Source organism: Cuculus canorus, chromosome 33 (assembly GCF_017976375.1).
Source record: "Cuculus canorus isolate bCucCan1 chromosome 33, bCucCan1.pri, whole genome shotgun sequence".
NCBI lineage: Eukaryota > Metazoa > Chordata > Aves > Cuculiformes > Cuculidae > Cuculus > Cuculus canorus.
This window is the reverse complement of record NC_071433.1, coordinates 976,612-1,004,438: the sequence shown is the minus strand read 5'-3', so window position 1 is coordinate 1,004,438 and position 27,827 is coordinate 976,612. Positions and strand designations below refer to the sequence as shown.

The window sequence follows — 27,827 nt, the reverse complement described above, 5'->3', positions numbered from 1 at the left end:
GCTGTGTCCCCCCCATTTCCCCCCCCTTAGGACCCCCCTATATGTATACCCCCCCCTTAGGACCCCCTATAGGGATCCCCTCCCCATAGGGACCCCCTTTAACTCCACTCCCACCCCCCTCGCGCGCCCCCTGTTGGCCTCGGGCGATGCCGCAGTCACTCGGCTCCATTCGGCTCCGTTCGGCTCCATTCGGCTCCATTCGGCTCCTTTCGGCTCCTTTCGGCTCCGCTCGGGCGGGTTCGGCTCTACTCGGGAGGGTTCGGCTCCACTCGGGAGGGTTCGGCTCCGCTCGGGCGGGTTCGGGCGGGTTCGTCTCCCCTCGGGCCAAGTCGGAAGCGCTCGGGGACGTTCGTCTCGGGTTCGGCTCCGCTCGGAGACGTTCGGCTCCGCTCGGAGACGTTCGGGTCGCGTTCGGCTCCGCTCGGCTCGGCCCGAACCGGCAGGTGAGAACGGGCCCGGCCTGGACCGGGGGGGGGGGGGGTCGGGTTTGGGGGTTCAGATCTATGGGGCAGAGATGGGGGGAGAGGAATGGGGGTTCAGATCTATGGGGCAGTGATGGGGGGTCAGGAATGGGGGTTCAGATCTATGGGGCAGAGATGGGGGGAGAGGAATGGGGGTTCAGATCTATGGGGCAGAGATGGGGGAGAGGAATGGGGGTTCAGATCTGTGGGGCAGAGATGGGGGAGAGGAATGGGGGTTCAGATCTGTGGGGCAGAGATGGGGGAGAGGAATGGGGGTTCAGATCTATGGGGCAGAGATGGGGGGAGAGGAATGGGGGTTCAGATCTATGGGGCAGAGATGGGGGTTCAGATCTATGGGGCAGAGATGGGGGGAGAGGAATGGGGGTTCAGATCTATGGGGCAGAGATGGGGGAGAGGAATGGGGGTTCAGATCTATGGGGCAGTGATGGGGGGAGAGGAATGGGGGTTCAGATCTATGGGGCAGAGATGGGGGGAGAGGAATGGGGGTTCAGATCTATGGGGCAGAGATGGGGGAGAGGAATGGGGGTTCAGATCTATGGGGCAGAGATGGGGGGAGAGGAATGGGGGTTCAGATCTATGGGGCAGAGATGGGGGTTCAGATCTATGGGGCAGAGATGGGGGGAGAGGAATGGGGGTTCAGATCTATGGGGCAGAGATGGGGGAGAGGAATGGGGGTTCAGATCTATGGGGCAGAGATGGGGGTTCAGATCTATGGGGCAGAGATGGGGGGAGAGGAATGGGGGTTCAGATCTATGGGGCAGTGATGGGGCTGAGGGGGCACTTGTGGGTCTGAGGGAGCACTTGTGGGTCTGGAGGGGCAGTTATGGGGCAGTTATGGGGCTGAGGGGCAGTTATGGGTCACTTATGGGGCTGTTATGGGGCTGAGGGGGCAGTTATGGGGCAGAGGGGGCAGTTATGGGTCTGGAGGGGCAGTTATGGGGTAGTTATGCGTCTGGAGGGGCAGTTATGGGGCAGTTATGGGGCTGAGGGGGCAGTTATGGGGTAGTTATGGGGCAGAGGGGCAGTTATGGGGCTCAGAGGGAGCACTTATGGGGCAGTTATGGGTCTGAGGGAGCAGTTATGGGGCAGAGGGGGCAATTATGGGTCTGGAGGGGCAGTTATGGGGCTCAGAGGGGGCAGTTATGGGGCTTAGAGGGAGCACTTATGGGTCAGTTATGGGGCTGAGGGGCAGTTATGGGTCACTTATGGGGCAGTTATGGGGCAGAGGGGGCAATTATGGGTCTGGAGGGGCAGTTATGGGGCTCAGAGGGAGCACTTATGGGGCATTTATGGGGCAGAGGGGGCAGTTATGGGTCACTTATGGGTCTGAGGGGCAGTTATGGGTCACTTATGGGGCAGTTATGGGGCTGAGGGGCAGTTATGGGGCTCAGATGGGGCAGTTATGGGTCTGGAGGGGCAGTTATGGGGCAGTTATGGGGCAGTTATGGGGCAGAGGGGCAGTTATGGGGCTCAGAGGGAGCACTTATGGGGCAGTTATGGGGCTGAGGGAGCAGTTATGGGGCAGTTATGGGTCTGGAGGGGCAGTTATGGGGCAGTTATGGGGCTGAGGGGGCAGTTATGGGTCACTTATGGGTCATTTCTGGGTCACTTATGGGGCAGTTATGGGTCACTTATGGGTCACTTATGGGGCAGAAGGGGCAATTATGGGTCTGGAGGGGCAGTTATGGGGCTCAGAGGGAGCACTTATGGGGCAGTTATGGGGCAGTTATGGGGCAGAGGGGTCACTTGTGGGTCACTTATGGGTCACTTGTGGGGCAGATGTCACAGTTGTCCCCTCCCCTCCCCCTCCCCCCGCAGCCCCTCCCCCTCCCGGTGCCCCCCATGGCCCCTCCCCCCCCCCACCGCGCACAACGGCCCCGAAGGCAGCGCTGAGCAGAGGTGAGCGCTCGCACCAGGGTTTGCACGAGGGTTTGCACGAGGGTTTGCACGAGGGGTCATGAGGGGTCACACGAGGGGTCAAACGCTTTGCACGAGGGTTTGCACAAGGGGTTACACGAGGGGTCACAAGAGGGGGTCACATGTGTTGCACGAGGGGTCGCACGAGGGGTTACACGAGTGGTCACGTGAGGGGTCACAAGAGGGGGTCACAAGTGTTGCACGAGGGGTCACACAAGGGGGTCATATGTGTCGCACGAGGGTTTGCACGAGGGGTTACGTGAGGGGTCGCACGAGGGGGGATGTGTGTTGCACGGGGGTTCACACGAGGGGTCACAAGAGGGGGTCACAAGTGTTGCACGAGGGGGTCACACAAGGGGTCACATGAGGGGTCGCACGAGGGGGAATATGTGTTGCACGAGGGGTCACACGAGGGGACACACAAGAGGGTCATATGTGTCGCACGAGGGTTTGCACGAGGGGTCACACGAGGGGTCAAAAGCGTCACACGAGGGTTCACATGAGGGTTTGCACAAGGGGTCACAAGAGGGGTCACAAGAGGGGGTCATGTGTTGCACGAGGGGTCACACAAGGGTTTGCACGAGAGGACACAAGAGGGGTCACAAGTGTTGCACGAGGGGTCACACAAGGGGTCACATGAGGGGTTGCACGAGGGGGAATATGTGTTGCACGAGGGTTTGCATGAGGAGTCATGACGGGTCACGTGAGGGGTCTCACAAGGGTTTGCACGAGGGGTCACAAGAGGGGTCACAAGTGTTGCATGAGGGGTCGCACGAGGGTTTGCACGAGGAGTCACAAGAGGGGGTCACAAGTGTTGCACGAGGGGTCACATGAGGGGGGATGTGTGTCACACGAGGGTTTGCACGAGGGGTCACAAGAGGGGGTCAAAAGCATCACATGAGGGTTTGCACGAGGGTTTGCACGAGGGTTTGCACAAGGGGTCACATGAGGGGTCACACGAGGGTTTGCACGAGGAGTCACGAGGGGTCACATGAGGGGGATGTGTGTTGCACGAGGGGTCACAAGAGGGGGTCATATGTGTCACATGAGGGTTTGCACGAGGGGTCACACGAGGGGGTCACAAGAGGAGGTCACAAGAGGGGGTCAAAAGTGTCGCACAAGGGGTCACACGAGGGGGGACATGTGTTGCACGAGGGTTTCGCACGAGGGGGTCAAACGCTTTGCACGAGGGGTCACATGAGGGGTTTGCACGAGGGGTCACAAGAGGGGTCAAAAGCATCACACGAGGGGTCACATGAGGGGGGGCCGTGCGTCGCACGAGGGTTTTGCACGAGGGGACACAAGAGGGGTCAAAAGCATCACATAAGGGGTCACATGAGGGGGGCCATGCGTCGCACGAGGGTTTCGCACGAGGGGGTCAAACGCTTTGCATGAGGGGTCACACGAGGGTTTGCACGAGGGGGTCAAAAGCATCGCACGAGGGGGTCACGGAGGGGAACCGTGCATCGCACGAGGGTTTGGCACGAGGGGGTCAAACGCTTTGCACGAGGGGTTACACAAGGGGTCACACGAGGGTTTGCACGAGGGGTCACAAGAGGGGGTCAAAAGCATCACACGAGGGGTCACATGAGGGTTTGCACGAGGGTTTGCACAAGGGGTCACATGAGAGGGATGTGTGTTGCACGAGGGGTCACAAGAGGGGGTCATATGTGTCACACGAGGGTTTGCACAAGGGGTCACATAAGGGGGGCCGTGCGTCGCACGAGGGTTTTGCATGAGGGGGTCAAACGCTTTGCACGAGGGGTCACAAGAGGGGGTCACAAGTGTTGCACGAGGGTCACACAAGGGGTCACATGAGGGTTTGCACAAAGGTTTGCACGAGGGGTCACACGAGGGGGTCAAAAGCATCACATGAGGGTTTGCACGAGGGGACACAAGAGGGGGTCACAAGTGTCGCACGAGGGGTCACACGAAGGGGGACATGTGTTGCACGAGGGGGTCAAACGCTTTGCACGAGGGGTCACACGAGGGGGTCAAAAGCATCACATGGGGGGTCACACGAGGGTTTGCACGAGGGGACACAAGAGGGGGTCAAACGCTTTGCACGAGGGGACACAAGAGGGGTCAAAAGCGTCACACGAGGGGGGATGTGCGTCGCACGAGGGTTTCGCACGAGGGGGTCAAACGCTTCGCACGAGGGGTTTGCACGAGGGGGTCAAAAGCGTCGCACGGGGGGGTCACGGGGGGGGGGAACCGTGCGTGGCACGAGGGTTTTGCACGAGGGTGTGGACCGCTTTGCCCGAGGGCCGTGCGCGGAGCGGCGATGTCGGGGGACTACGAGGAGGACGTGTGCCGGGGGGCGCTGCGCCTCGTGCAGGAGCTCTGCTTCGCCCCCCGCGCCCCACACCCAAAGTGCCTCGAGTTCACCGACCTCCTGCGGCACCGCGGCCACCCCCGCTCGCACGACGGCGGTGAGGGGGCACCGGGGGGCACGAGGGAGCGGGAGAGGGGGGAAATGGGGATCTGGAGTGGATCCGGAGTCAATCCAAAGCGGGAGAGGGGGGGAATGGGGATCCAGAGTGGATCTGGAGTCAATCCGGAGTGAATCTGGAGTGGGAGAGGGGGGAAATGGGGATCTGGAGTGGATCTGGAGTCAAACCGGAGTGGGAGAGGGGGAGAATGGGGATCTGGAGTGGATCCGGAGTGAATCTGGAGTGGATCCGGAGTCAATCTGGAGTGGGAGAGGGGGAGAATGGGGATCGGGAGTGGATCTGGAGTCAATCCGGAGTGGGAGAGGGGGGAAAATGTGGATCTGAAGTCAATCTGGAGTGAATCCGGAGTCAAACAGGAGTGAGAGAGGGGGGAAATATGGAGAGGGAGTGGATCTGGAGTGAATCCGGAGTGGGAGAGGGGGAGAATGGGGATCTGGAGTGGATCTGGAGTCAAACTGGAGTCAATCTGGAGTCAATCTGGAGTGGGAGAGGGGGGAAATGGGGATCTGGAGTCGATCCGGAGTCGATCCGGAGTGAATCTGGAGTGGGAGAGGGGGGAAATGGGGATCTGGAGTGAATCTGGAGTCGATCCGGAGTGAATCTGGAGTGGGAGAGAGGGAGAATGGGGATCTGGAGTCAATCTGGAGCGGGAGAGGGGGAAAATGGGGATCCGGAGTGGATCTGGAGTCAAACCGGAGTCAAACCAGAGTCAAATCGGAGTGAGAGAGGGGGAGAATGGGGATCGGGAGTGGATCCGGAGTGAATCTGGAGTGGGAGAGGGGGGGAATGTGGATCTGAAGTCAATCTGGAGTGAATCCGGATTCAATCTGGAGCAGGAGAGGGGGGAAATGGGGAGTGGGAGTGGATCTGGAGTCAAACCGGAGTGAATCTGGAGTGGGAGGTGATGGAACCCCAAGAGAGTGATGGCACCAAAGGACGATGATGTTCTCTTTGGGTACCTTTTATCTCAATCCTCCTTCGAGTTTTGGGGTCCCCCTCATCTTTCAGCCCCCCAATAAGTTTGGGGGACCCCCAATAGGGTGATGAGACCCCAAAAAGATGATGGAACCCCAAAAAGGTGATGGAACCCCAAGAGGGTGATGGCACCAAATGACAGTGATGGCACCAAAGGACAATGATGTTCTCTTTGGGTACCTTTTTCTCTCCCTCCACCTCAAGTTTTGGGGTCCTCCAACTTTTGGGGACCCCCAAAAAGGTGCTGAGACCCCAAAAAAGGTGATGAGACCCCCAAAAAGATGATGGAACCCCAAAAAAGATGATGGAACCCCAATAAGGTGATGGTACCCCAAGAGGGTGATGGCACCAAAGGACAATGATGTTCTCCTTGGGTACCTTTTTATCTCCCCCTCCTTCGAGTTTTGGGGTCCCCCTCATCTTTCAACCCCCCAATAAGTTTGGGGGACCCCCAATAAGGTGATGAGACCCCAATAAGGTGATGGAACCCCAAGAGGGTGATGGAACCCCAATAAGGTGATGGCACCAAAGGACAATGATGTTCTCCTTGGGTACCTTTTTCTCTCCCTCCACCTCAAGTTTTGGGGCCCTCCAAGTTTTGGGGACCCCCAAAAAGGTGATGAGACCCCAATAAGGTGATGAGACCCCAAAAAGGTGATGAGACCCCAAAAAAGATGATGGAACCCCAATAAGGTGATGGTACCCCAAGAGGGCGATGGCACCAAATGACGATGATGTTCTCCTTGGGTACCTTTTTCTCTCCCTCCACCTCGAGTTTTGGGGCCCTCCAAGTTTTGGGGACCCCCAAAAAGGTGCTGAGACCCCAAAAAAGGTGATGAGACCCCAAAAAAGATGATAGAACCCCAAAAAAGTGATGGAACCCCAAAAAGGTGATGGTACCCCAAGAGGGTGATGGCACCAAATGACGATGATGGCACCGAAAGACAATGATGTTCTCTTTGGGTACCTTTTTCTCCCCCTCCCCTTAAACTTTTTGGGGTCCCCCCCCTATCCTTTTAACTTTTGGGGTGTCTTTCCCCCCCCCCCCCTTTTCTTTCTCCTCCCCAGAGGTCTCCGTCAGTCTCCTCTCCGTCATCGTCACCTTCTGCGGGATCGTCCTTTTGGGGGTGTCGCTCTTCGTCTCTTGGAAGCTCTGTTGGGTCCCATGGAGGCACAAAGGGGGGAGCGGTACCCTTCCCCCCCCCCGTAAAGAACCCCCCCAAAGTAGTGGGGGGGGTGGGGGGGGTGGTTTAGGAGTTGGGGTACTTTTTGGGGACCCTTTACCCGAACCTGGACCCGAACCACCTCTTGAAAGGTCTTATTTGGATATGGGACCGTGTCCGGAAGGGGGAACGACGATGAGAATGTTGGGGGGTCCCCCCCCCCATACCCCTCAAACTACAGCCCAACCCCTCCCCCTTCAACAGGGGACCCCCCCCGAAATGGGGGGGGGGGGGGGGGGGGGGGGCGGCGGGGGGGGGGGGGAGCCTCACCAGGGCCACCTCCCAACTGCTGGGGGGGGGCAGGTAAGGAAAGGGGGGGGGGGGGGTATTGGGGGGGGGATATTGGGGGGGTATTGGGGGGATATTGGGGGGATTTGGGGGGTATTGGGGGGATATGGGGGGATATAGAGGGGATATGGGGGATATTGGGGGGATATGGGGGACATTGGGGGGATGTAGAGGGGATTTGGGGGGACATTGGGGGGATATTGGGAGGATATAGAGGGGATATGGGGGGGATATGGGCGGATATGGGGGGACATCGGGGGGATATGGGGGGTATTGGGGGATATAGAGGGGTTTTGGGGGGTATTGGGGGGATTTGGGGGATATTGGGGAACATTGGGGGGACATTGGGAGGATATAGAGGGGATATGGGGGGATATTGGGGGGATATGGGGGGTATTGGGGGGACATTGGAGGTATTGGGGGGGCATAGAGGGGATATGGGGGGGCAATGGGGGGTATTGGGGGGATATTGGGGGGATATAGAGGGGACATTGGGGGGACATTGGGGATATGGGGGGATATAGAGGGGATATGGGGGGACATTGGGGGTATTGGGGGACACAGGGATGGTTGCCACCACGATGGAGACACCACAATGGATACCACCACATCTCCATGCTCACCACCCCCCCCCTTTTCCTCCCCCTCCCTCAGTTCCGCCCTTCCCCTCCCGGAGGACAAAGCCGAGCAGAACCCCACCCTCTTGGGTCAAATCCAACCGGAACTTTACGGCTCCGAAGACCTCGGAGGCGCTCGAGGAGGTCCTCTCCCCACCTCCTGCGGTCGCCTCAGTTTCTCCTTACGTTACTCCTACGCTTCGCAACAGTTGGTGGTCCGCGTCCTTCGCGCCATCGATCTTCCGGCCAAAGATTCCAATGGTTTTTCCGATCCTTACGTGAAAATCTACCTCTTACCCGACCGGAAGAAGAAATTCCAGACGAAGGTCCACCGGAAGACGTTGAACCCCATCTTTGATGAGACCTTCAGTTTTGGGGTCCCTTTCGGTGAACTTCCGCTCCGACGCCTTCAGTTTTCCATCTACGACTTCGATCGCTTCTCCCGTCATGACCTCATCGGGAATGTCATCCTGGAGAACCTTCTGGAAGCGGCCGAGCGCGGTCCCGATGTCCCCATCTGGAGGGATATCCTGGAGGGAGGAGGGGTGAGGGGGCGGCGAGAGGGACATCGGGGGTGGGGGTTGAGGGACGTCCGTGGATGACATTATGGAGGTTGAGGAACGTCAATGGATGACATTATGGAGGTTGAGGAACGTCAATGGATGACATTATGGAGGTTGAGGAACGTCAATGGATGACATTATGGAGGTTGAGGGACGTCAATGGATGACATTATGGAGGTTGAGGGACTCAATGGATGACATTATGGAGGTTGAGGGGCGTCAATGGATGACATTATGGAGGTTGAGGGACATCAATGACGTTGTGGAGGTTGAGGGACTTCAATGGATGACATTATGGAGGTTGAGGGACGTCAATGGATGACATTATGGAGGTTGAGGGACATCAATGACATTATGGAGGTTGAGGAACGTCAATGGATGACATTATGGAGGTTGAGGGACGTCCATGGATGACATTATGGAGGTTGAGGGACGTCAATGGATGACATTATGGAGGTTGAGGGACGTCAATGGATGACATTATGGAGGTTGAGGGACATCAATGACGTTGTGGAGGTTGAGGGACTTCAATGGATGACATTATGGAGGTTGAGGGACATCAATGACGTTGTGGAGGTTGAGGAACGTCAATGGATGACATTATGGAGGTTGAGGAACATCAATGGATGACATTATGGAGGTTGAGGGACATCAATGACGTTGTGGAGGTTGAGGAACGTCAATGGATGACATTATGGAGGTTGAGGAACGTCAATGGATGACATTATGGAGGTTGAGGGACTCAATGGATGACATTATGGAGGTTGAGGGACATCAATGGATGACATTATGGAGGTTGAGGAACGTCAATGGATGACATTATGGAGGTTGAGGGACATCAATGACGTTGTGGAGGTTGAGGGACATCAATGGATGACATTATGGAGGTTGAGGGACATCAATGACGTTGTGGAGGTTGAGGAACGTCAATGGATGACATTATGGAGGTTGAGGGACATCAATGGATGACATTATGGAGGTTGAGGGACGTCCATGGATGACATTATGGAGGTTGAGGGACATCAATGGATGACATTATGGAGGTTGAGGGACGTCAATGGATGACATTATGGAGGTTGAGGGACGTCCATGGATGACATTATGGAGGTTGAGGAACGTCAATGGATGACATTATGGAGGTTGAGGAACGTCAATGGATGACATTATGGAGGTTGAGGGACATCAATGGATGACATTATGGAGGTTGAGGAACGTCAATGGATGACATTATGGAGGTTGAGGGACATCCATGGATGACATTATGGAGGTTGAGGAACGTCAATGGATGACATTATGGAGGTTGAGGAACGTCAATGGATGACATTATGGAGGTTGAGGAACGTCAATGGATGACATTATGGAGGTTGAGGGACATCAATGGATGACATTATGGAGGTTGAGGAACGTCAATGGATGACATTATGGAGGTTGAGGGACATCAATGGATGACATTATGGAGGTTGAGGAACGTCAATGGATGACATTATGGAGGTTGAGGGACGTCAATGGATGACATTATGGAGGTTGAGGGACGTCAATGGATGACATTATGGAGGTTGAGGGACGTCAATGGATGACATTATGGAGGTTGAGGGACGTCAATGGATGACATTATGGAGGTTGAGGGACGTCAGTGATGTTGTGGAGGTTGAGGAACGTCAATGGATGACATTATGGAGGTTGAGGGACATCAATGACATTATGGAGGTTGAGGAACGTCAATGGATGACATTATGGAGGTTGAGGAACGTCAATGACGTTGTGGAGGTTGAGGAACGTCAATGGATGACATTATGGAGGTTGAGGAATGTCCATGGATGACATTATGGAGGTTGAGGAATGTCCATGGATGACATTATGGAGGTTGAGGGACTCAATGGATGACATTATGGAGGTTGAGGGACATCAATGTATGACATTATGGAGGTTGAGGGACATCAATGGATGACATTATGGAGGTTGAGGGACGTCCATGGATGACATTATGGAGGTTGAGGGACGTCCATGGATGACATTATGGAGGTTGAGGGACATCAATGACATTATGGAGGTTGAGGGACATCAATGGATGACATTATGGAGGTTGAGGAACGTCAATGGATGACATTATGGAGGTTGAGGGACATCAATGACATTATGGAGGTTGAGGGACATCAATGACATTATGGAGGTTGAGGGACATCAATGGATGACATTATGGAGATTGAGGAACGTCCATGGATGACATTATGGAGGTTGAGGAACGTCAATGGATGACATTATGGAGGTTGAGGGACATCAATGGATGACATTATGGAGGTTGAGGGACATCAATGGATGACATTATGGAGGTTGAGGGACATCAATGGATGACATTATGGAGGTTGAGGGACGTCCATGGATGACATTATGGAGGTTGAGGAACGTCAATGGATGACATTATGGAGGTTGAGGGACATCAATGACGTTGTGGAGGTTGAGGAACGTCAATGGATGACATTATGGAGGTTGAGGGACGTCAATGGATGACATTATGGAGGTTGAGGGACATCAATGACATTATGGAGGTTGAGGGACGTCAATGGATGACATTATGGAGGTTGAGGGACATCAATGACGTTGTGGAGGTTGAGGGACATCAATGACGTTGTGGAGGTTGAGGAACGTCAATGGATGACATTATGGAGGTTGAGGAACGTCAATGGATGACATTATGGAGGTTGAGGGACATCAATGACGTTGTGGAGGTTGAGGGACATCAATGGATGACATTATGGAGGTTGAGGGACATCAATGACGTTGTGGAGGTTGAGGAACGTCAATGGATGACATTATGGAGGTTGAGGGACATCAATGGATGACATTATGGAGGTTGAGGGACGTCCATGGATGACATTATGGAGGTTGAGGGACATCAATGGATGACATTATGGAGGTTGAGGAACGTCAATGGATGACATTATGGAGGTTGAGGGACGTCAATGGATGACATTATGGAGGTTGAGGAACGTCCATGGATGACATTATGGAGGTTGAGGAACGTCAATGGATGACATTATGGAGGTTGAGGGACGTCAATGGATGACATTATGGAGGTTGAGGGACATCAATGGATGACATTATGGAGGTTGAGGGACGTCAATGGATGACATTATGGAGGTTGAGGAACGTCAATGGATGACATTATGGAGGTTGAGGAACGTCAATGGATGACATTATGGAGGTTGAGGGACGTCAATGGATGACATTATGGAGGTTGAGGAACGTCAATGGATGACATTATGGAGGTTGAGGGACATCAATGACATTGTGGAGGTTGAGGAACGTCAATTAATGACATTATGGAGGTTGAGGAACGTCAATGGATGACATTATGGAGGTTGAGGGACATCAATGGATGACATTATGGAGGTTGAGGGACGTCAATGGATGACATTATGGAGGTTGAGGAACGTCAATGGATGACATTATGGAGGTTGAGGGACATCAATGACGTTGTGGAGGTTGAGGAACGTCCATGGATGACATTATGGAGGTTGAGGGACTCAATGGATGACATTATGGAGGTTGAGGTACGTCAATGACGTTGTGGAGGTTGAGGAACGTCCATGGATGACATTATGGAGGTTGAGGGACGTCAATGGATGACATTATGGAGGTTGAGGAACGTCAATGGATGACATTATGGAGGTTGAGGGACGTCAATGGATGACATTATGGAGGTTGAGGGACATCAATGGATGACATTATGGAGGTTGAGGAACGTCAATGGATGACATTATGGAGGTTGAGGAACGTCAATGGATGACATTATGGAGGTTGAGGGACGTCAATGGATGACATTATGGAGGTTGAGGGACATCAATGGATGACATTATGGAGGTTGAGGAACGTCAACGGATGACATTATGGAGGTTGAGGGGCGTCAATGGATGACATTATGGAGGTTGAGGGGCGTCAATGGATGACATTATGGAGGTTGAGGGACGTCAATGGATGACATTATGGAGGTTGAGGGACGTCCATGGATGACATTATGGAGGTTGAGGGACGTCAATGGATGACATTATAGAGGTTGAGGGACATCAATGGATGACATTATGGAGGTTGAGGGACATCAATGGATGACATTATGGAGGTTGAGGAACGTCAATGGATGACATTATGGAGGTTGAGGGACGTCAATGGATGACATTATGGAGGTTGAGGGACGTCCATGGATGACATTATGGAGGTTGAGGGACATCAATGACGTTGTGGAGGTTGAGGGACGTCAATGGATGACATTATGGAGGTTGAGGGACATCAATGGATGACATTATGGAGGTTGAGGGACATCAATGGATGACATTATGGAGGTTGAGGGACGTCAATGGATGACATTATGGAGGTTGAGGAACTCAATGGATGACATTATGGAGGTTGAGGGACGTCCATGGATGACATTATGGAGGTTGAGGGACGTCAATGGATGACATTATGGAGGTTGAGGGACATCAATGACGTTGTGGAGGTTGAGGGACGTCCATGGATGACATTATGGAGGTTGAGGGACGTCCATGGATGACATTATGGAGGTTGAGGAACGTCAATGGATGACATTATGGAGGTTGAGGGACGTCAATGGATGACATTATGGAGGTTGAAGAACGTCAATGGATGACATTATGGAGGTTGAGGGACGTCAATGGATGACATTATGGAGGTTGAAGAACGTCAATGGATGACATTATGGAGGTTGAGGGACGTCAATGGATGACATTATGGAGGTTGAGGGACATCAATGACGTTGTGGAGGTTGAGGGACATCAATGGATGACATTATGGAGGTTGAGGGACATCAATGGATGACATTATGGAGGTTGAGGAACGTCAATGGATGACATTATGGAGGTTGAGGGACATCAATGGATGACATTATGGAGGTTGAGGGACATCAATGGATGACATTATGGAGGTTGAGGAACGTCAATGGATGACATTATGGAGGTTGAGGGACATCAATGACGTTGTGGAGGTTGAGGAACGTCAATGGATGACATTATGGAGGTTGAGGGACGTCCATGGATGACATTATGGAGGTTGAGGGACGTCCATGGATGACATTATGGAGGTTGAGGGGCATCAATGACGTTGTGGAGGTTGAGGGACGTCCATGGATGACATTATGGAGGTTGAGGGACGTCCATGGATGACATTATGGAGGTTGAGGGACGTCAATGGATGACATTATGGAGGTTGAGGGACATCAATGACGTTGTGGAGGTTGAGGGACGTCCATGGATGACATTATGGAGGTTGAGGAACGTCAATGGATGACATTATGGAGGTTGAGGGACATCAATGACGTTGTGGAGGTTGAGGGACGTCCATGGATGACATTATGGAGGTTGAAGAACGTCAATGGATGACATTATGGAGGTTGAGGGACGTCAATGGATGACATTATGGAGGTTGAGGGACGTCAATGGATGACATTATGGAGGTTGAGGAACGTCCATGGATGACATTATGGAGGTTGAGGGACGTCAATGGATGACATTGTGGAGGTTGAGGGACATCAATGACATTATGGAGGTTGAGGAACGTCAATGGATGACATTATGGAGGTTGAGGGACATCAATGACATTATGGAGGTTGAGGAACGTCAATGGATGACATTATGGAGGTTGAGGGACATCAATGACGTTGTGGAGGTTGAGGAACGTCAATGGATGACATTATGGAGGCTGAGGAACGTCAATGGATGACATTATGGAGGTTGAGGGACGTCAATGGATGACATTATGGAGGTTGAGGGACGTCAATGGATGACATTATGGAGGTTGAGGAACGTCAATGGATGACATTATGGAGGTTGAGGAACATCCATGGATGACATTATGGAGGTTGAGGGACGTCAATGGATGACATTATGGAGGTTGAGGGACTCAATGGATGACATTATGGAGGTTGAGGGACGTCAATGGATGACATTATGGAGGTTGAGGGACGTCAATGGATGACATTATGGAGGTTGAGGGACTCAATGGATGACATTATGGAGGTTGAGGGACGTCAATGGATGACATTATGGAGGTTGAGGGACTCAATGGATGACATTATGGAGGTTGAGGGACATCAATGGATGACATTATGGAGGTTGAGGAACGTCAATGGATGACATTATGGAGGTTGAGGGACGTCAATGGATGACATTATGGAGGTTGAGGGACATCAATGGATGACATTATGGAGGTTGAGGGACATCAATGGATGACATTATGGAGGTTGAGGGACGTCAATGGATGACATTATGGAGGTTGAGGGACGTCAATGGATGACATTATGGAGGTTGAGGGACATCAATGGATGACATTATGGAGGTTGAGGGGCGCCAATGGATGACATTATGGAGGTTGAGGGACGTCAATGACATTATGGAGGTTGAGGGACGTCCATGGATGACATTATGGGGGTTGAGGAACGTCAATGGATGACATTATGGAGGTTGAGGGACGTCAATGGATGACATTATGGAGGTTGAGGGACATTAATGACGTTGTGGAGGTTGAGGGACATCAATGGATGACATTATGGAGGTTGAGGGGCGTCAATGGATGACATTATGGAGGTTGAGGAACGTCAATGGATGACATTATGGAGGTTGAGGGACGTCCATGGATGACATTATGGAGGTTGAGGGACATCAATGGATGACATTATGGAGGTTGAGGGGCGTCAATGGATGACATTATGGAGGTTGAGGGACTCAATGGATGACATTATGGAGGTTGAGGGACTCAATGGATGACATTATGGAGGTTGAGGGACGTCCATGGATGACATTATGGAGGTTGAGGGACATCAATGACATTGTGGAGGTTGAGGGACGTCAATGGATGACATTATGGAGGTTGAGGAACGTCCATGGATGACATTATGGAGGTTGAGGAACGTCAATGGATGACATTATGGAGGTTGAGGGACGTCAATGGATGACATTATGGAGGTTGAGGAACGTCAATGGATGACATTATGGAGGTTGAGGAACATCAATGGATGACATTATGGAGGTTGAGGGACTCAATGGATGACATTATGGAGGTTGAGGGACATCAATGACGTTGTGGAGGTTGAGGAACGTCCATGGATGACATTATGGAGGTTGAGGGACATCAATGACGTTGTGGAGGTTGAGGGACGTCAATGGATGACATTATGGAGGTTGAGGGGCGTCAATGGATGACATTATGGAGGTTGAGGGACGTCAATGGATGACATTATGGAGGTTGAGGGACATCAATGACGTTGTGGAGGTTGAGGGACGTCAATGGATGACATTATGGAGGTTGAGGAACTCAATGGATGACATTATGGAGGTTGAGGGACGTCAATGGATGACATTATGGAGGTTGAGGGGCGCCAATGGATGACATTATGGAGGTTGAGGGACGTCAATGGATGATATTATGGAGGTTGAGGGACATCAATGACGTTGTGGAGGTTGAGGAACGTCAATGGATGACATTATGGAGGTTGAGGGACATCAATGACGTTGTGGAGGTTGAGGAACGTCCATGGATGACATTATGGAGGTTGAGGGACATCAATGGATGACATTATGGAGGTTGAGGGGCGTCAATGGATGACATTATGGAGGTTGAGGGACTCAATGGATGACATTATGGAGGTTGAGGGACATCAATGGATGACATTATGGAGGTTGAGGGACGACAATGGATGACATTATGGAGGTTGAGGGACGTCCATGGATGACATTATGGAGGTTGAGGAACATCAATGGATGACATTATGGAGGTTGAGGAACGTCAATGGATGACATTATGGAGGTTGAGGGGCGTCAATGGATGACATTATGGAGGTTGAGGGGCGTCCATGGATGACATTATGGAGGTTGAGGGACGTCAATGGATGACATTATGGAGGTTGAGGGACATCAATGACATTATGGAGGTTGAGGAACGTCAATGGATGACATTGTGGAGGTTGAGGGACGTCCATGGATGACATTATGGAGGTTGAGGGACGTCTATGGATGACATTATGGAGGTTGAGGGACGTCCATGGATGACATTATGGAGGTTGAGGGACATCAATGGATGACATTATGGAGGTTGAGGGACGTCAATGGATGACATTATGGAGGTTGAGGAACGTCAATGGATGACATTATGGAGGTTGAGGGACATCAATGGATGACATTATGGAGGTTGAGGGACATCAATGGATGACATTATGGAGGTTGAGGGACATCAATGACGTTGTGGAGGTTGAGGAACGTCAATGGATGACATTATGGAGGTTGAGGGACATCCATGGATGACATTATGGAGGTTGAGGAACGTCAATGGATGACATTATGGAGGTTGAGGAACGTCAATGGATGACATTATGGAGGTTGAGGGACGTCAATGGATGACATTATGGAGGTTGAGGGACATCAATGGATGACATTATGGAGGTTGAGGAACGTCAATGGATGACATTATGGAGGTTGAGGGACATCAATGACATTATGGAGGTTGAGGAATGTCCATGGATGACATTATGGAGGTTGAGGGACATCAATGGATGACATTATGGAGGTTGAGGAACGTCAATGGATGACATTATGGAGGTTGAGGAACGTCCATGGATGACATTATGGAGGTTGAGGGACCTCAGGAGGGACAACGCGGGGCCATCTTGGCTTGAGGGGTCACCTGAGGTCCGTGGAGGTGTGGAGGGAGCGTTGTCCCCTCCGGTGGTGACATTGTCCCCTCTGGGCAGGAGAAGGCCGATCTGGGAGAGGTGAACTTCTCGCTGTGTTATCTGCCGACCGCCGGACGCCTGACGGTCACCGTCATCCGCGCCTCCAACCTACGCGCCATGGACCTCACCGGCTACTCGGGTGGGACATGGGGGGACGTGGGGACACGGGGGGACATGGGGGGGACAGGAGGACATGGGGTTATGGGGCCACAAACCTCATGGTGGCCATCATCAACATCTCCAACTTGGGCATCGTTGACCTCAATGGTGGATTGGGGGGGACTTGGGGGGTTATGGGGGGACAGGAGGGACATGGGGGGGTGTGGGGGGACATGGGGGGACGTGGGGACATGGGGGGACAGGAGGACATGGGGTTATGGGGCCATGAACCTCATGGTGACCATCATCAACATCTCCGACTTGGGCATCGTTGACCTCAATGGTTGATTGGAGGGGACTTGGGGGGTTATGGGGGGACAGGAGGAGATGGGGGGTTATGGGGGGACATGGGGGGACATGGGGGGACATGGGGGGACAGGAGGACATGGGGTTATGGGGCCATGAAGGTGGTGGTGACCACCATCAACATCTCCAACTTGGGCATCGTTGACCTCAGTGGTGGATTGGGGGGGACTTGGGGGGTTATGGGGGGACAGGAGGACATGGGGGGATGTGGGGGACATGGGGGGACATGGGGGGACATGGGGACATGGGGGGACATGGGGGGACAGGAGGACATGGGGTTATGGGGCCATGGACCTCATGGTGACCACCATCAACATCTCCGACGTGGTCATCGTTGACCTCAATGGTGGATTGGGGGGGACTTGGGGGGTTATGGGTCTCTATGGCTCTCTATGGGTCTCTATGGGTCGCTATGGGTCTCTATGGGCTCTCTATGGGTCTCTATGGGTCTCTATGGGTCTCTGTGGGTCTCTATGGTTCTCTATGGGTCCCTATGGGTCTCTATGGGTCTCTATGGGCTCTCTATGGGTCTCTATGGGTCTCTATGGCTCTCTATGGCTCTCTATGGCTCTCTATGGGTCCCTATGGGTCTCTATGGGTCTCTATGGGTCCCTATGGCTCTCTATGGCTCTCTATGGGTCTCTATAGGTCTCTATGGGTCTCTATGGCTCTCTATGGGTCTCTATGGTCTCTATGGGGTCTCTATGGGTCTCTATGGGGTCTCTATGGGTCCCTATGGGTCTCTATGGGTCCCTATGGGTCCCTATGGGTCTCTGTGGGTTCTCTATGGCTCTCTATGGGTCTCTATGGGTCTCTATGGGGTCTCTATGGGTCTCTATGGGTCTCTATGTGTTCTCTATTGGTCTCTATGGGTTCTCTATGGGTCGCTATGGGTCGCTATGGGTCGCTGTGGGTCGCCCGCAGACCCCTACGTGAAGGCGTCCCTCATGGCCGACGGGCGGCGCCTGAAGAAGCGCAAAACCTCCATCAAGAAGAACACTCTGAACCCGAGCTACAACGAAGCCCTCGTGTTCGACGTTCCGCACGAGAGCGTGAACCACGTCAGCATCACCATCGCCGTCGTCGACTACGACTGGTGAGTTGGGGGGCGCCGACCCACACTTGTGGGGCTCAGAACCCACTTGTGGGGCTGAGAGGGGCAAAGGGGGCACTTGGGGGGCAGTGGGAGAGCCCTCGTGCGAAGGGCGTTGCACGAGAGTGGGAACCACCATCGCCCGCATCAACTATTTATGGGGCTGAGAGACCACTTGTGGGGCTGAGAGATCACTTATGGGGCTGAGAGACCGCTTATGGGGCTGAGAGATCAGTTATGGGGCTGAGGGGGCACTTGGGGGGCAGTGGGAGAGCCCTCGTGCGAAGGGCGTTGCACGAGAGTGGGAACCACCATCGCCGGCGTCAACTATTTATGGGGCTGAGAGGCCACTTGTGGGGCTGAGAGATCAGTTATGGGGCTGAGAGACCACTTATGGGGCTGAGAGATCACTTATGGGGCTGAGAGATCAGTTATGGGGCTGAGGGGGCACTTGGGGGGCAGTGGAGGAGCCCTCGTGCGAAGGGCGTTGCACGAGAGTGGGAACCACCATCGCCGGCGTCAACTATTTATGGGGCTGAGAAGCCACTTGTGGGGCTGAGAGACCGCTTATGGGGCTGAGAGATCACTTGTGGGGCTGAGAGGGGCAAAGGGGGCACTTGGGGGGCAGTGGGGGAGCCCTCGTGCGAAGGGCGTTGCACGAGAGTGGGAACCACCATCGCCCACATCAACTATTTATGGGGCTGAGAGGCCACTTGTGGGGCTGAGAGATCACTTATGGGGCTGAGAGATCAGTTATGGGGCAAAGGGGGCACTTGGGGGGCAGTGGGAGAGCCCTCGTGCGAAGGGCGTTGCACGCGAGTGGGAACCACCATCACCGTCATTGACTACAAATGGTGAGTTATGGGGCTGAGAAGCCACTTGTGGGGCTGAGAGATCACTTATGGGGCGGAGAGATCAGTTATGGGGCTGAGGGGGCACTTGGGGGGCAGTGGAGGAGCCCTCATGCGAAGGGCGTTGCACGAGAGTGGGAACCACCATCGCCGGCGTCAACTATTTATGGGGCTGAGAGACCACTTATGGGTCGCTCTATGGGTCCCATGGGTGCCCTATGGGTCCCATGGGTGCTATGGGTCCCCTATGGGTCCCATGGGTGCTCTGGGTCCCCTATGAGTGCTATGGGTGCTCTATGGGTCCCATAGGTGCTCTGGGTGCCCTCTGGATCCCATGGGTGCTATGGGTGCTATGGGTCCCCTATGAGTGCTATGGGTGCCCTATGGATCCCATGGGTGCTCTGGGTGCCCTCTGGGTCCCATGGGTGCTATGGGACTGCTATGGTTCCCATGGGTGCTCTGGGTCCCCTATGGGTCCCCTATGAGTCCCATGGCTTCTATGGATCCCATGGGTGCTCTATGGGTCCCATGGGTGCCCTCTGGATCCCATGGGTGCTCTGGGTCCCCTATGAGTCCCATGGGTGCTCTGGGTCCCCTATGGGTTCTATGGGTCCCATGGGTGCCCTCTGGTTCCCATGGGTGCTCTATAGATCCCATGGGTGCTCTGGGTTCCCTATGGGTTCTATGGGTCCCATGGGTGCTCTATGGATCCTATGGGTGCTCTGGGTCCCCTATGAGTCCCAATGGGTTCTATGGGTCCCATGGGTGCCCTCTGGTTCCCATGGGTGCTCTGTGGGTCCCATGGGAGCTCTGGGTCCCCTATGGGTTCTATGGGTCCTATGGGTGCCCTCTGGTTCCCATGGGTGCTCTATAGATCCCATGGGTGCTCTGGGTCCCCTATGAGTCCCATGGGTGCTATAGGTCCCCTATGGGTTCTATGGTTCCCATGGGTGCTATGGGTCCCCTGTGGGTTCTATGGGTGCTCTATGGGTCCCATGGGTGCTGTGGATGCCCTGTGGATCCCATGGGTGCTATGGGTCCCCTATGAGTCCCAATGGGTTCTATGGTTCCCATGGGTGCTCTATGAGTCCCATGGGTGCTATGGGTCCCCTATGAGTCCCAATGGGTTCTATGGTTCCCATGGGTGCTCTATGGGTCCCATGGGTGCTATGGGTCCCCTATGAGTCCCAATGGGTTCTATGGTTCCCATGGGTGCTATAGGGTCCCCTATGGGTTCTATGGTTCCCATGGGTGCTCTATGGATCCCATGGGTGCTATGGGTGCTCTGTGGATCCCATGGGTGCTGTGGATGCCCTGTGGATCCCATGGGTGCTCTATGGTTCCCATGGGTGCTATGGGTCCCCTATGAGTCCCATGGGTTCTATGGTTCCCATGGGTGCTCTATGGTTCCCATGGGTTCTATGGGTGCTCTATGGATCCCATGGGTGCTGTGGGTGCTCTATGGATCCCATGGGTGCTATGGGTCCCTTATGAGTCTCAATGGGTTCTATGGTTCCCATGGGTGCTCTATGGTTCCCATGGGTGCTATGGGTCCCCTATGAGTCCCAATGGGTTCTATGGTTCCCATGGGTGCTATAGGGTCCCCTATGGGTTCTATGGTTCCCATGGGTGCTCTATGGATCCCATGGGTCCCATGGGTGCTGTGGGTCCCCTATGGGTTCTATGGTTCCCATGGGTGCTATAGGGTCCCCTATGGGTTCTATGGGTCCCATGGGTGCTCTATGGATCCCATGGGTGCTCTATAGATCCCATGGGTGCTATGGGTCCCCTATGAGTCCCATGGGTTCTATGGGTGCTCTATGGGTCCCATGGGTTCTATGGGTGCTCTATGGATCCCATGGGTGCTATGGGTCCCCTATGAGTCCCATGGGTTCTATGATTCCCATGGGTGCTCTATGGGTCCCATGGGTGCTGTGGGTGCCCTCTGGTTCCCATGGGTGCTCTATAGATCCCATGGGTGCTCTGGGTCCCCTATGAGTCCCATGGGTGCTATAGGTCCCCTATGGGTTCTATGGTTCCCATGGGTGCTATGGGTCCCCTGTGGGTTCTATGGGTGCTCTATGGGTCCCATGGGTGCTGTGGATGCCCTGTGGATCCCATGGGTGCTCTATGGATCCCATGGGTGCTATGGGTCCCCTATGAGTCCCAATGGGTTCTATGGTTCCCATGGGTGCTCTATGAGTCCCATGGGTGCTATGGGTCCCCTATGAGTCCCAATGGGTTCTATGGTTCCCATGGGTGCTATAGGGTCCCCTATGGGTTCTATGGTTCCCATGGGTGCTCTATGGATCCCATGGGTGCTATGGGTGCTCTGTGGATCCCATGGGTGTTGTGGATGCCCTGTGGATCCCATGGGTGCTCTATGGTTCCCATGGGTGCTATGGGTCCCCTATGAGTCCCATGGGTTCTATGGTTCCCATGGGTGCTCTATGGTTCCCATGGGTTCTATGGGTGCTCTATGGATCCCATGGGTGCTGTGGGTGCTCTATGGATCCCATGGGTGCTATGGGTCCCCTATGAGTCCCAATGGGTTCTATGGTTCCCATGGGTGCTCTATGGGTCCCATGGGTGCTATGGGTCCCCTATGAGTCCCAATGGGTTCTATGGTTCGCATGGGTGCTATAGGGTCCCCTATGGGTTCTATGGTTCCCATGGGTGCTCTATGGATCCCATGGGTGCTATGGGTGCTCTGTGGATCCCATGGGTGCTGTGGATGCCCTGTGGATCCCATGGGTGCTCTATGGTTCCCATGGGTGCTATGGGTCCCCTATGAGTCCCATGGGTTCTATGGTTCCCATGGGTGCTCTATGGTTCCCATGGGTTCTATGGGTGCTCTATGGATCCCATGGGTGCTGTGGGTGCTCTATGGATCCCATGGGTGCTATGGGTCCCTTATGAGTCTCAATGGGTTCTATGGTTCCCATGGGTGCTCTATGGTTCCCATGGGTGCTATGGGTCCCCTATGAGTCCCAATGGGTTCTATGGTTCCCATGGGTGCTATAGGGTCCCCTATGGGTTCTATGGTTCCCATGGGTGCTCTATGGATCCCATGGGTCCCATGGGTGCTGTGGGTCCCCTATGGGTTCTATGATTCCCATGGGTTCTATGGGTGCTCTATGGGTCCCATTGGTGCTGTGGGTGCCCTGTGGGTCCCATGGATGCCCTGTGGGTGCCGTGGGTGCTCTATGGGTCCCATGGGTGCTATGGGTGCTATGGGTCTGCTATGGTTCCCATGGGTTCTATGGGTGCTCTATGAGTCCCATGGGTGCTGTGGGTGCCCTATGGGTTCTATGGTTCCCATGGGTGCTATGGGTCCCCTATGAGTCCCAATGGGTTCTATGGTTCCCATGGGTGCTCTATGGGTCCCATGGGTGCCGTGGGTGCCCTGTGGGTCCCATGGGTGCCCTATGGGTCCCATGGATGCTCTGGGTCCCCTATGGGTGCAATGGATGCCCTCTGGTTCCCATGGGTGCTATGGGTCCCCTATGAGTCCCAATGGGTTCTATGGTTCCCATGGGTGCTCTATGGGTCCCATGGGTGCTCTGGGTCCCCTATGAGTCCCAATGGGTTCTATGGTTCCCATGGGTGCTGTGGGTCCCCTATGGGCTCTATGGTTCCCATGGGTGCCCTCTGGATCCCATGGGTGCTCTGGGTCCCCTATGGGTTCTATGGTTCCCATGGGTGCCCTCTGGTTCCCATGGGTGCTATGGGTTCTATGGTTCCCATGGGTTCTATGGGTGCCCTGTGGATCCCATGGGTGCTCTATGGTTCCCATGGGTGCTATGGGTCCCCTATGAGTCCCATGGGTGCTCTATGGTTCCCATGGGTTCTGTGGGTGCTCTATGAGTCCCATGGGTGCTATGGGTCCCCTATGGGTTCTATGGTTCCCATGGGTGCTGTGGGTGCCCTGTGGATCCCATGGGTGCTATAGGGTCCCCTATGGGTTCTATGGTTCCCATGGGTGCTCTATGGATCCCATGGGTGCTCTATGGTTCCCATGGGTGCTCTGGGTCCCCAATGGGTTCTATGGTTCCCATGGGTGCTATGGGTCCCCTATGAGTCCCATGGGTGCTATGGGTGCTCTATGGGTCCCATGGGTTGCATGGGTGCTCTGTGGTTCCCATGGGTGCTCTATAGATCCCATGGGTGCTATGGGACCCCTATGGGTTCTATGGTTCCCATGGGTGCTCTATAGATCCCATGGGTGCTATGGGTCCCCTATGAGTCCCATGGGTTCTATGGTTCCCATGGGTGCTCTATGGTTCCTATGGGTTCTATGGGTGCTCTATGAGTCCCATGGGTGCTCTGGGTCCCCTATGGGTTCTATGGTTCCCATGGGTGCCCTATGGGTCCCATGGGTGCTCTATGGGTCCCATGGGTGCTATGGGTCCCCTATGAGTCCCAATGGGTTCTATGGTTCGCATGGGTGCTATAGGGTCCCCTATGGGTTCTATGGTTCCCATGGGTTCTATGGGTGCTCTATGGGTCCCATGGGTGCCCTATGGGTCCCATGGGTGCCGTGGGTGCCCCGTGGGTGCCATGGGTGCCGTTCCCGGCAGCATTGGGCACAACGAGGTCATCGGCCTTTGCCGCGTGGGCAGCGACGCCGACGGCCGCGGCCGCGAGCATTGGGCGCAGATGTTGGCCAACCCGCGCAAACCCATCGAGCACTGGCACACCCTCGTCGAGGTCAGAGCACCCCAAAACCCAGGGGGGACCCCAAAACCCGGGGGGGACCCCCAGAACCCCCTCCCGCCCATAGGAGCCCCCCAGAATCCATAGGTGCCCCCTAAAGCCCTCCCCACCCATAGGGGTGCACTGGAATCTATGGGACACCCAACACTCATGGGTGCCCCCCAACATCCAGGGGGGCACCCCAAAACCGAGGGGGCACCCCAAAACCCAGGGGGACCCCCAGAACCCCCTCCCGCCCATAGGTGACCCCCAGAATCCATAGGTGCCCCCTAAAGCCCTCCCCACCCATGGGTGTCCACTGGAATCTATGGGACACCCAACATCTGTAGGTGCACCCCAACATCCAGGGGGGCACCCCAAAACCCAGGGGGGACCCCAGAACCCCCTCCCACCCATAGGTGCCCCCCAGAATCCATAGGTGTCCCCTAAAGCCCTCCCCACCCATAGGTGCCCACTGGAATCTATGGGACACCCTCCACCTGTAGGTGCACCCCAACATCCAGGGGTGCACCCCAAAACCCGGGGGGACCCCCCAGAACCCCCTCCCGCCCATAGGTGCCCCCCAGAATCCATAGGTGCCCCCTAAAGCCCTCCCCACCCATAGGTGCCCCCCAACACCCAGGGGGGACCCCCAGAACCCCTCCCACCCATGGGTGCACCCCAATATCCATAGGTGCCCCCTAAAGGCCTCCCCACCCATAGGTGCCCCCCAGAATCCATAGGTGCCCCCCAGTCCCTCCCAGTGCCCCCCCATTCCCTCCCAGTGCCCCCCCAGTCCCTCCCAGTGCCCCCCATTGCCTCCCAGTGCCCCCCAGTCCCTCCCAGTGCCCCCCCAGGCCCTACTGGAGCCTCTCCCAGTGCTCCCAGTCCCTTCCAGTGCCATCCCAGTCCCTCCCAGTGCCCCCCCAGTCCCTCCCAGTGCATCCCAGTCCCTCCCAGTGCCCTCCCAGTCCCTCCCAGTTCCATTCCAGTCCCTCCCAGTGCCCCCCATTCCCTACCAGTTCCCCCCAGTCCCTCCCAGTTCCATTCCAGTCCCTCCCAGTGCCCCCCATTCCCTCCCAGTTCCCCCCAGTCCCTCTCAGTTCCCCCCAGTCCCTCCCAGTTCCATTCCAGTCCCTCCCAGTGCCCCCCATTCCCTCCCAGTTCCCCCCAGTCCCTCCCAGTGCCCCCCATTCCCTCCCAGTTCCTCCCCAGTCCCTCCCAGTCCCTCCCAGTCCCTCCCAGTGCCCCCCCATTCCCTCCCAGTTCCTCCCCAGTCCCTCCCAGTGCCCCCCATTGCCTCCCAGTGCCCCCCAGTCCCTCCCAGTGCCCCCCTAGGCCCTACTGGAGCCTCTCCCAGTGCTCCCAGTCCCTCCCAGTGCCATCCCAGTCCCTCCCAGTGCCCCCCCAGTCCCTCCCAGTGCATCCCAGTCCCTCCCAGTGCCCCCCCAGTCCCTCCCAGTTCCATTCCAGTCCCTCCCAGTGCCCCCCAGTCCCTCCCAGTTCCATTCCAGTCCCTCCCAGTTCCCCCCAGTCCCTCCCAGTCCCTCCCAGTCCCTCCCAGTGCCCCCCCATTCCCTCCCAGTTCCATTCCAGTCCCTCCCAGTGCCCCCCATTGCCTCCCAGTGCCCCCCAGTCCCTCCCAGTGCCCCCCCAGGCCCTACTGGAGCCTCTCCCAGTGCTCCCAGTCCCTCCCAGTGCCATTCCAGTCCCTCCCAGTTCCCCCCATTCCCTCCCAGTCCCTCCCAGTGCCCCCTCAGGCCCTACTGGAGCCTTTCCCAGTGCTCCCAGTGCCATTCCAGTCCCTCCCAGTTCCCCACAATCCCCTCCCAGTCCCTCCCAGTTCCCCCCCAGTCCCTCCCAGTCCCCTCCCAGTCCCTCCCAGTCCCTCCCAGTTCCCCCCAGTCCCTCCCAGTGCTCCCAGTCCCTCCCAGTCCCCTCCCAGTCCCTCCCAGTGCCATCCCAGTCCCTCCCAGTCCCTCCCAGTCCCCTCCCAGTCCCTCCCAGTGCCATCCCAGTCCCTCCCAGTGCCCTCCCAGTCCCTCCCAGTCCCCTATCGGTGCGAACCCTGGTGCGCAGGAGAAGGCGTTGGTGCCCAAAGGGGCGCGAGAGAAACCCACGGCTGTACTGGAACCACTGGGAGCGACCGACCAGTGAGGTGGGACTGGGAGCACTGGGAGGCACTGGGAGCCACTGGGAGCCACTGGGAGGGACTGGGAGGGACTGGGAGCCACTGGGAGGGACTGGGAGGGGACTGGGAGGGACTGGGAGGGGGCTGAGAGGGACTGGGAGGGACTGGGATGGCACTGGGAGGGACTGGGAGGGACTGGGAGGGGGCTGAGAGGGACTGGGAGGGAGCTGGAAGGGGATTGGGAGGGACTGGGAAGGGACTGGGAGGGATTGGGAGGGCACTGGGATGGACTGGGAGGGACTGGGATGGCACTGGGAGGGACTGGGAGGCACTGGGGAGGGACTGGGAAGGAACTGGGAGGGACTGGGATGGCACTGGGAGGGACTGGAAGGGACTGGGAGGGGATTGGGAGGGGATTGGGAGGGACTGGGAGGAACTGGGAAGGGACTGGGATGGCACTGGGAGGGACTGGGAAGGGACTGGGAGGGACTGGGAGGGGATTGGGAGGGACTGGGAAGGGACTGGGAGGGATTGGGAGGGCACTGGGATGGACTGGGAGGGACTGGGAGGGGATTAGGGGGGACTGGGAGGGGACTGGGAGGGACTGGGAGGAACTGGGAGGAACTGGGAAGGGACTCAGGCTTCACCGGGACTCCACTGGGCCATACTGGGAGGGCACTGCGCCATACTGGGAGTCACTGGGCCATACTGGGAGGGGACTGGGCTCTATGGGGGGGTTACTGGTCTATACTGGGAGTCACTGGTCCATACTGGGAGGGCACTGGGGTCTATTGGGGGGGCACTGGGCTCTATGGGGGGGTTACTGGTCTATACTGGGAGGCACTGGGCCATACTGGGAGGCACTGGGCTCTATGGGGGGGGGTTACTGGTCTATACTGGGAGGCACTGGGCCATACTGGGAGGCACTGGGCTCTATGGGGGGGGTTACTGGTCTATACTGGGAGGCACTGGGCCATACTGGGACGCTCACCCCTCTCTCCCACAGGCTCTGCCCAGGCCGGGGGGGACCCCAACATCGAAGCCATAGGGGCCCCCCCCCCACTGTGAACCCCCAATGAGGTTGGGGGGGCCCCCCCAAAAAGAGACCCCCCCAAAAAATAGGGCCCCCCCAGAAATAGGGACCCCCAAAAGTAGGGACCCCCCAAAAAAGGGACCCCCCCAAAAAAGGGAACCCACAAAAAGGGACCCCCCCCAAAAGGGACCCCCCAAAAGGGGACCCCCAAAAGGGACCTCCCCCAAAAGGACCCCCCCAAAAAAGGGACCCCCCAAAAGAAACCCCTCCAAAAGGGACCCCTCAAAAGGGAACCCCCAAAAGGGAC

General features: G+C 55.6%; 1 protein-coding gene across 1 annotated transcript; it reads left to right on the top strand.

The window, feature by feature from the left end:
• Nucleotides 1-345: 345 nt before the first annotated feature.
• SYT3 (synaptotagmin 3) lies at nt 346-27,676 on the top strand. Its single transcript, XM_054052332.1, has 9 exons — nt 346-443; nt 2,301-2,381; nt 6,896-7,015; nt 7,993-8,500; nt 17,271-17,391; nt 18,642-18,813; nt 24,242-24,371; nt 26,436-26,514; nt 27,494-27,676. Exons 3-8 carry the CDS (start codon nt 6,993-6,995, stop codon nt 26,511-26,513), a joined length of 1,032 nt encoding a protein of 343 aa, XP_053908307.1. The 5' UTR covers nt 346-443; nt 2,301-2,381; nt 6,896-6,992; the 3' UTR covers nt 26,514; nt 27,494-27,676.
• The last annotated feature ends 151 nt before the right edge of the window (nt 27,677-27,827 follow it).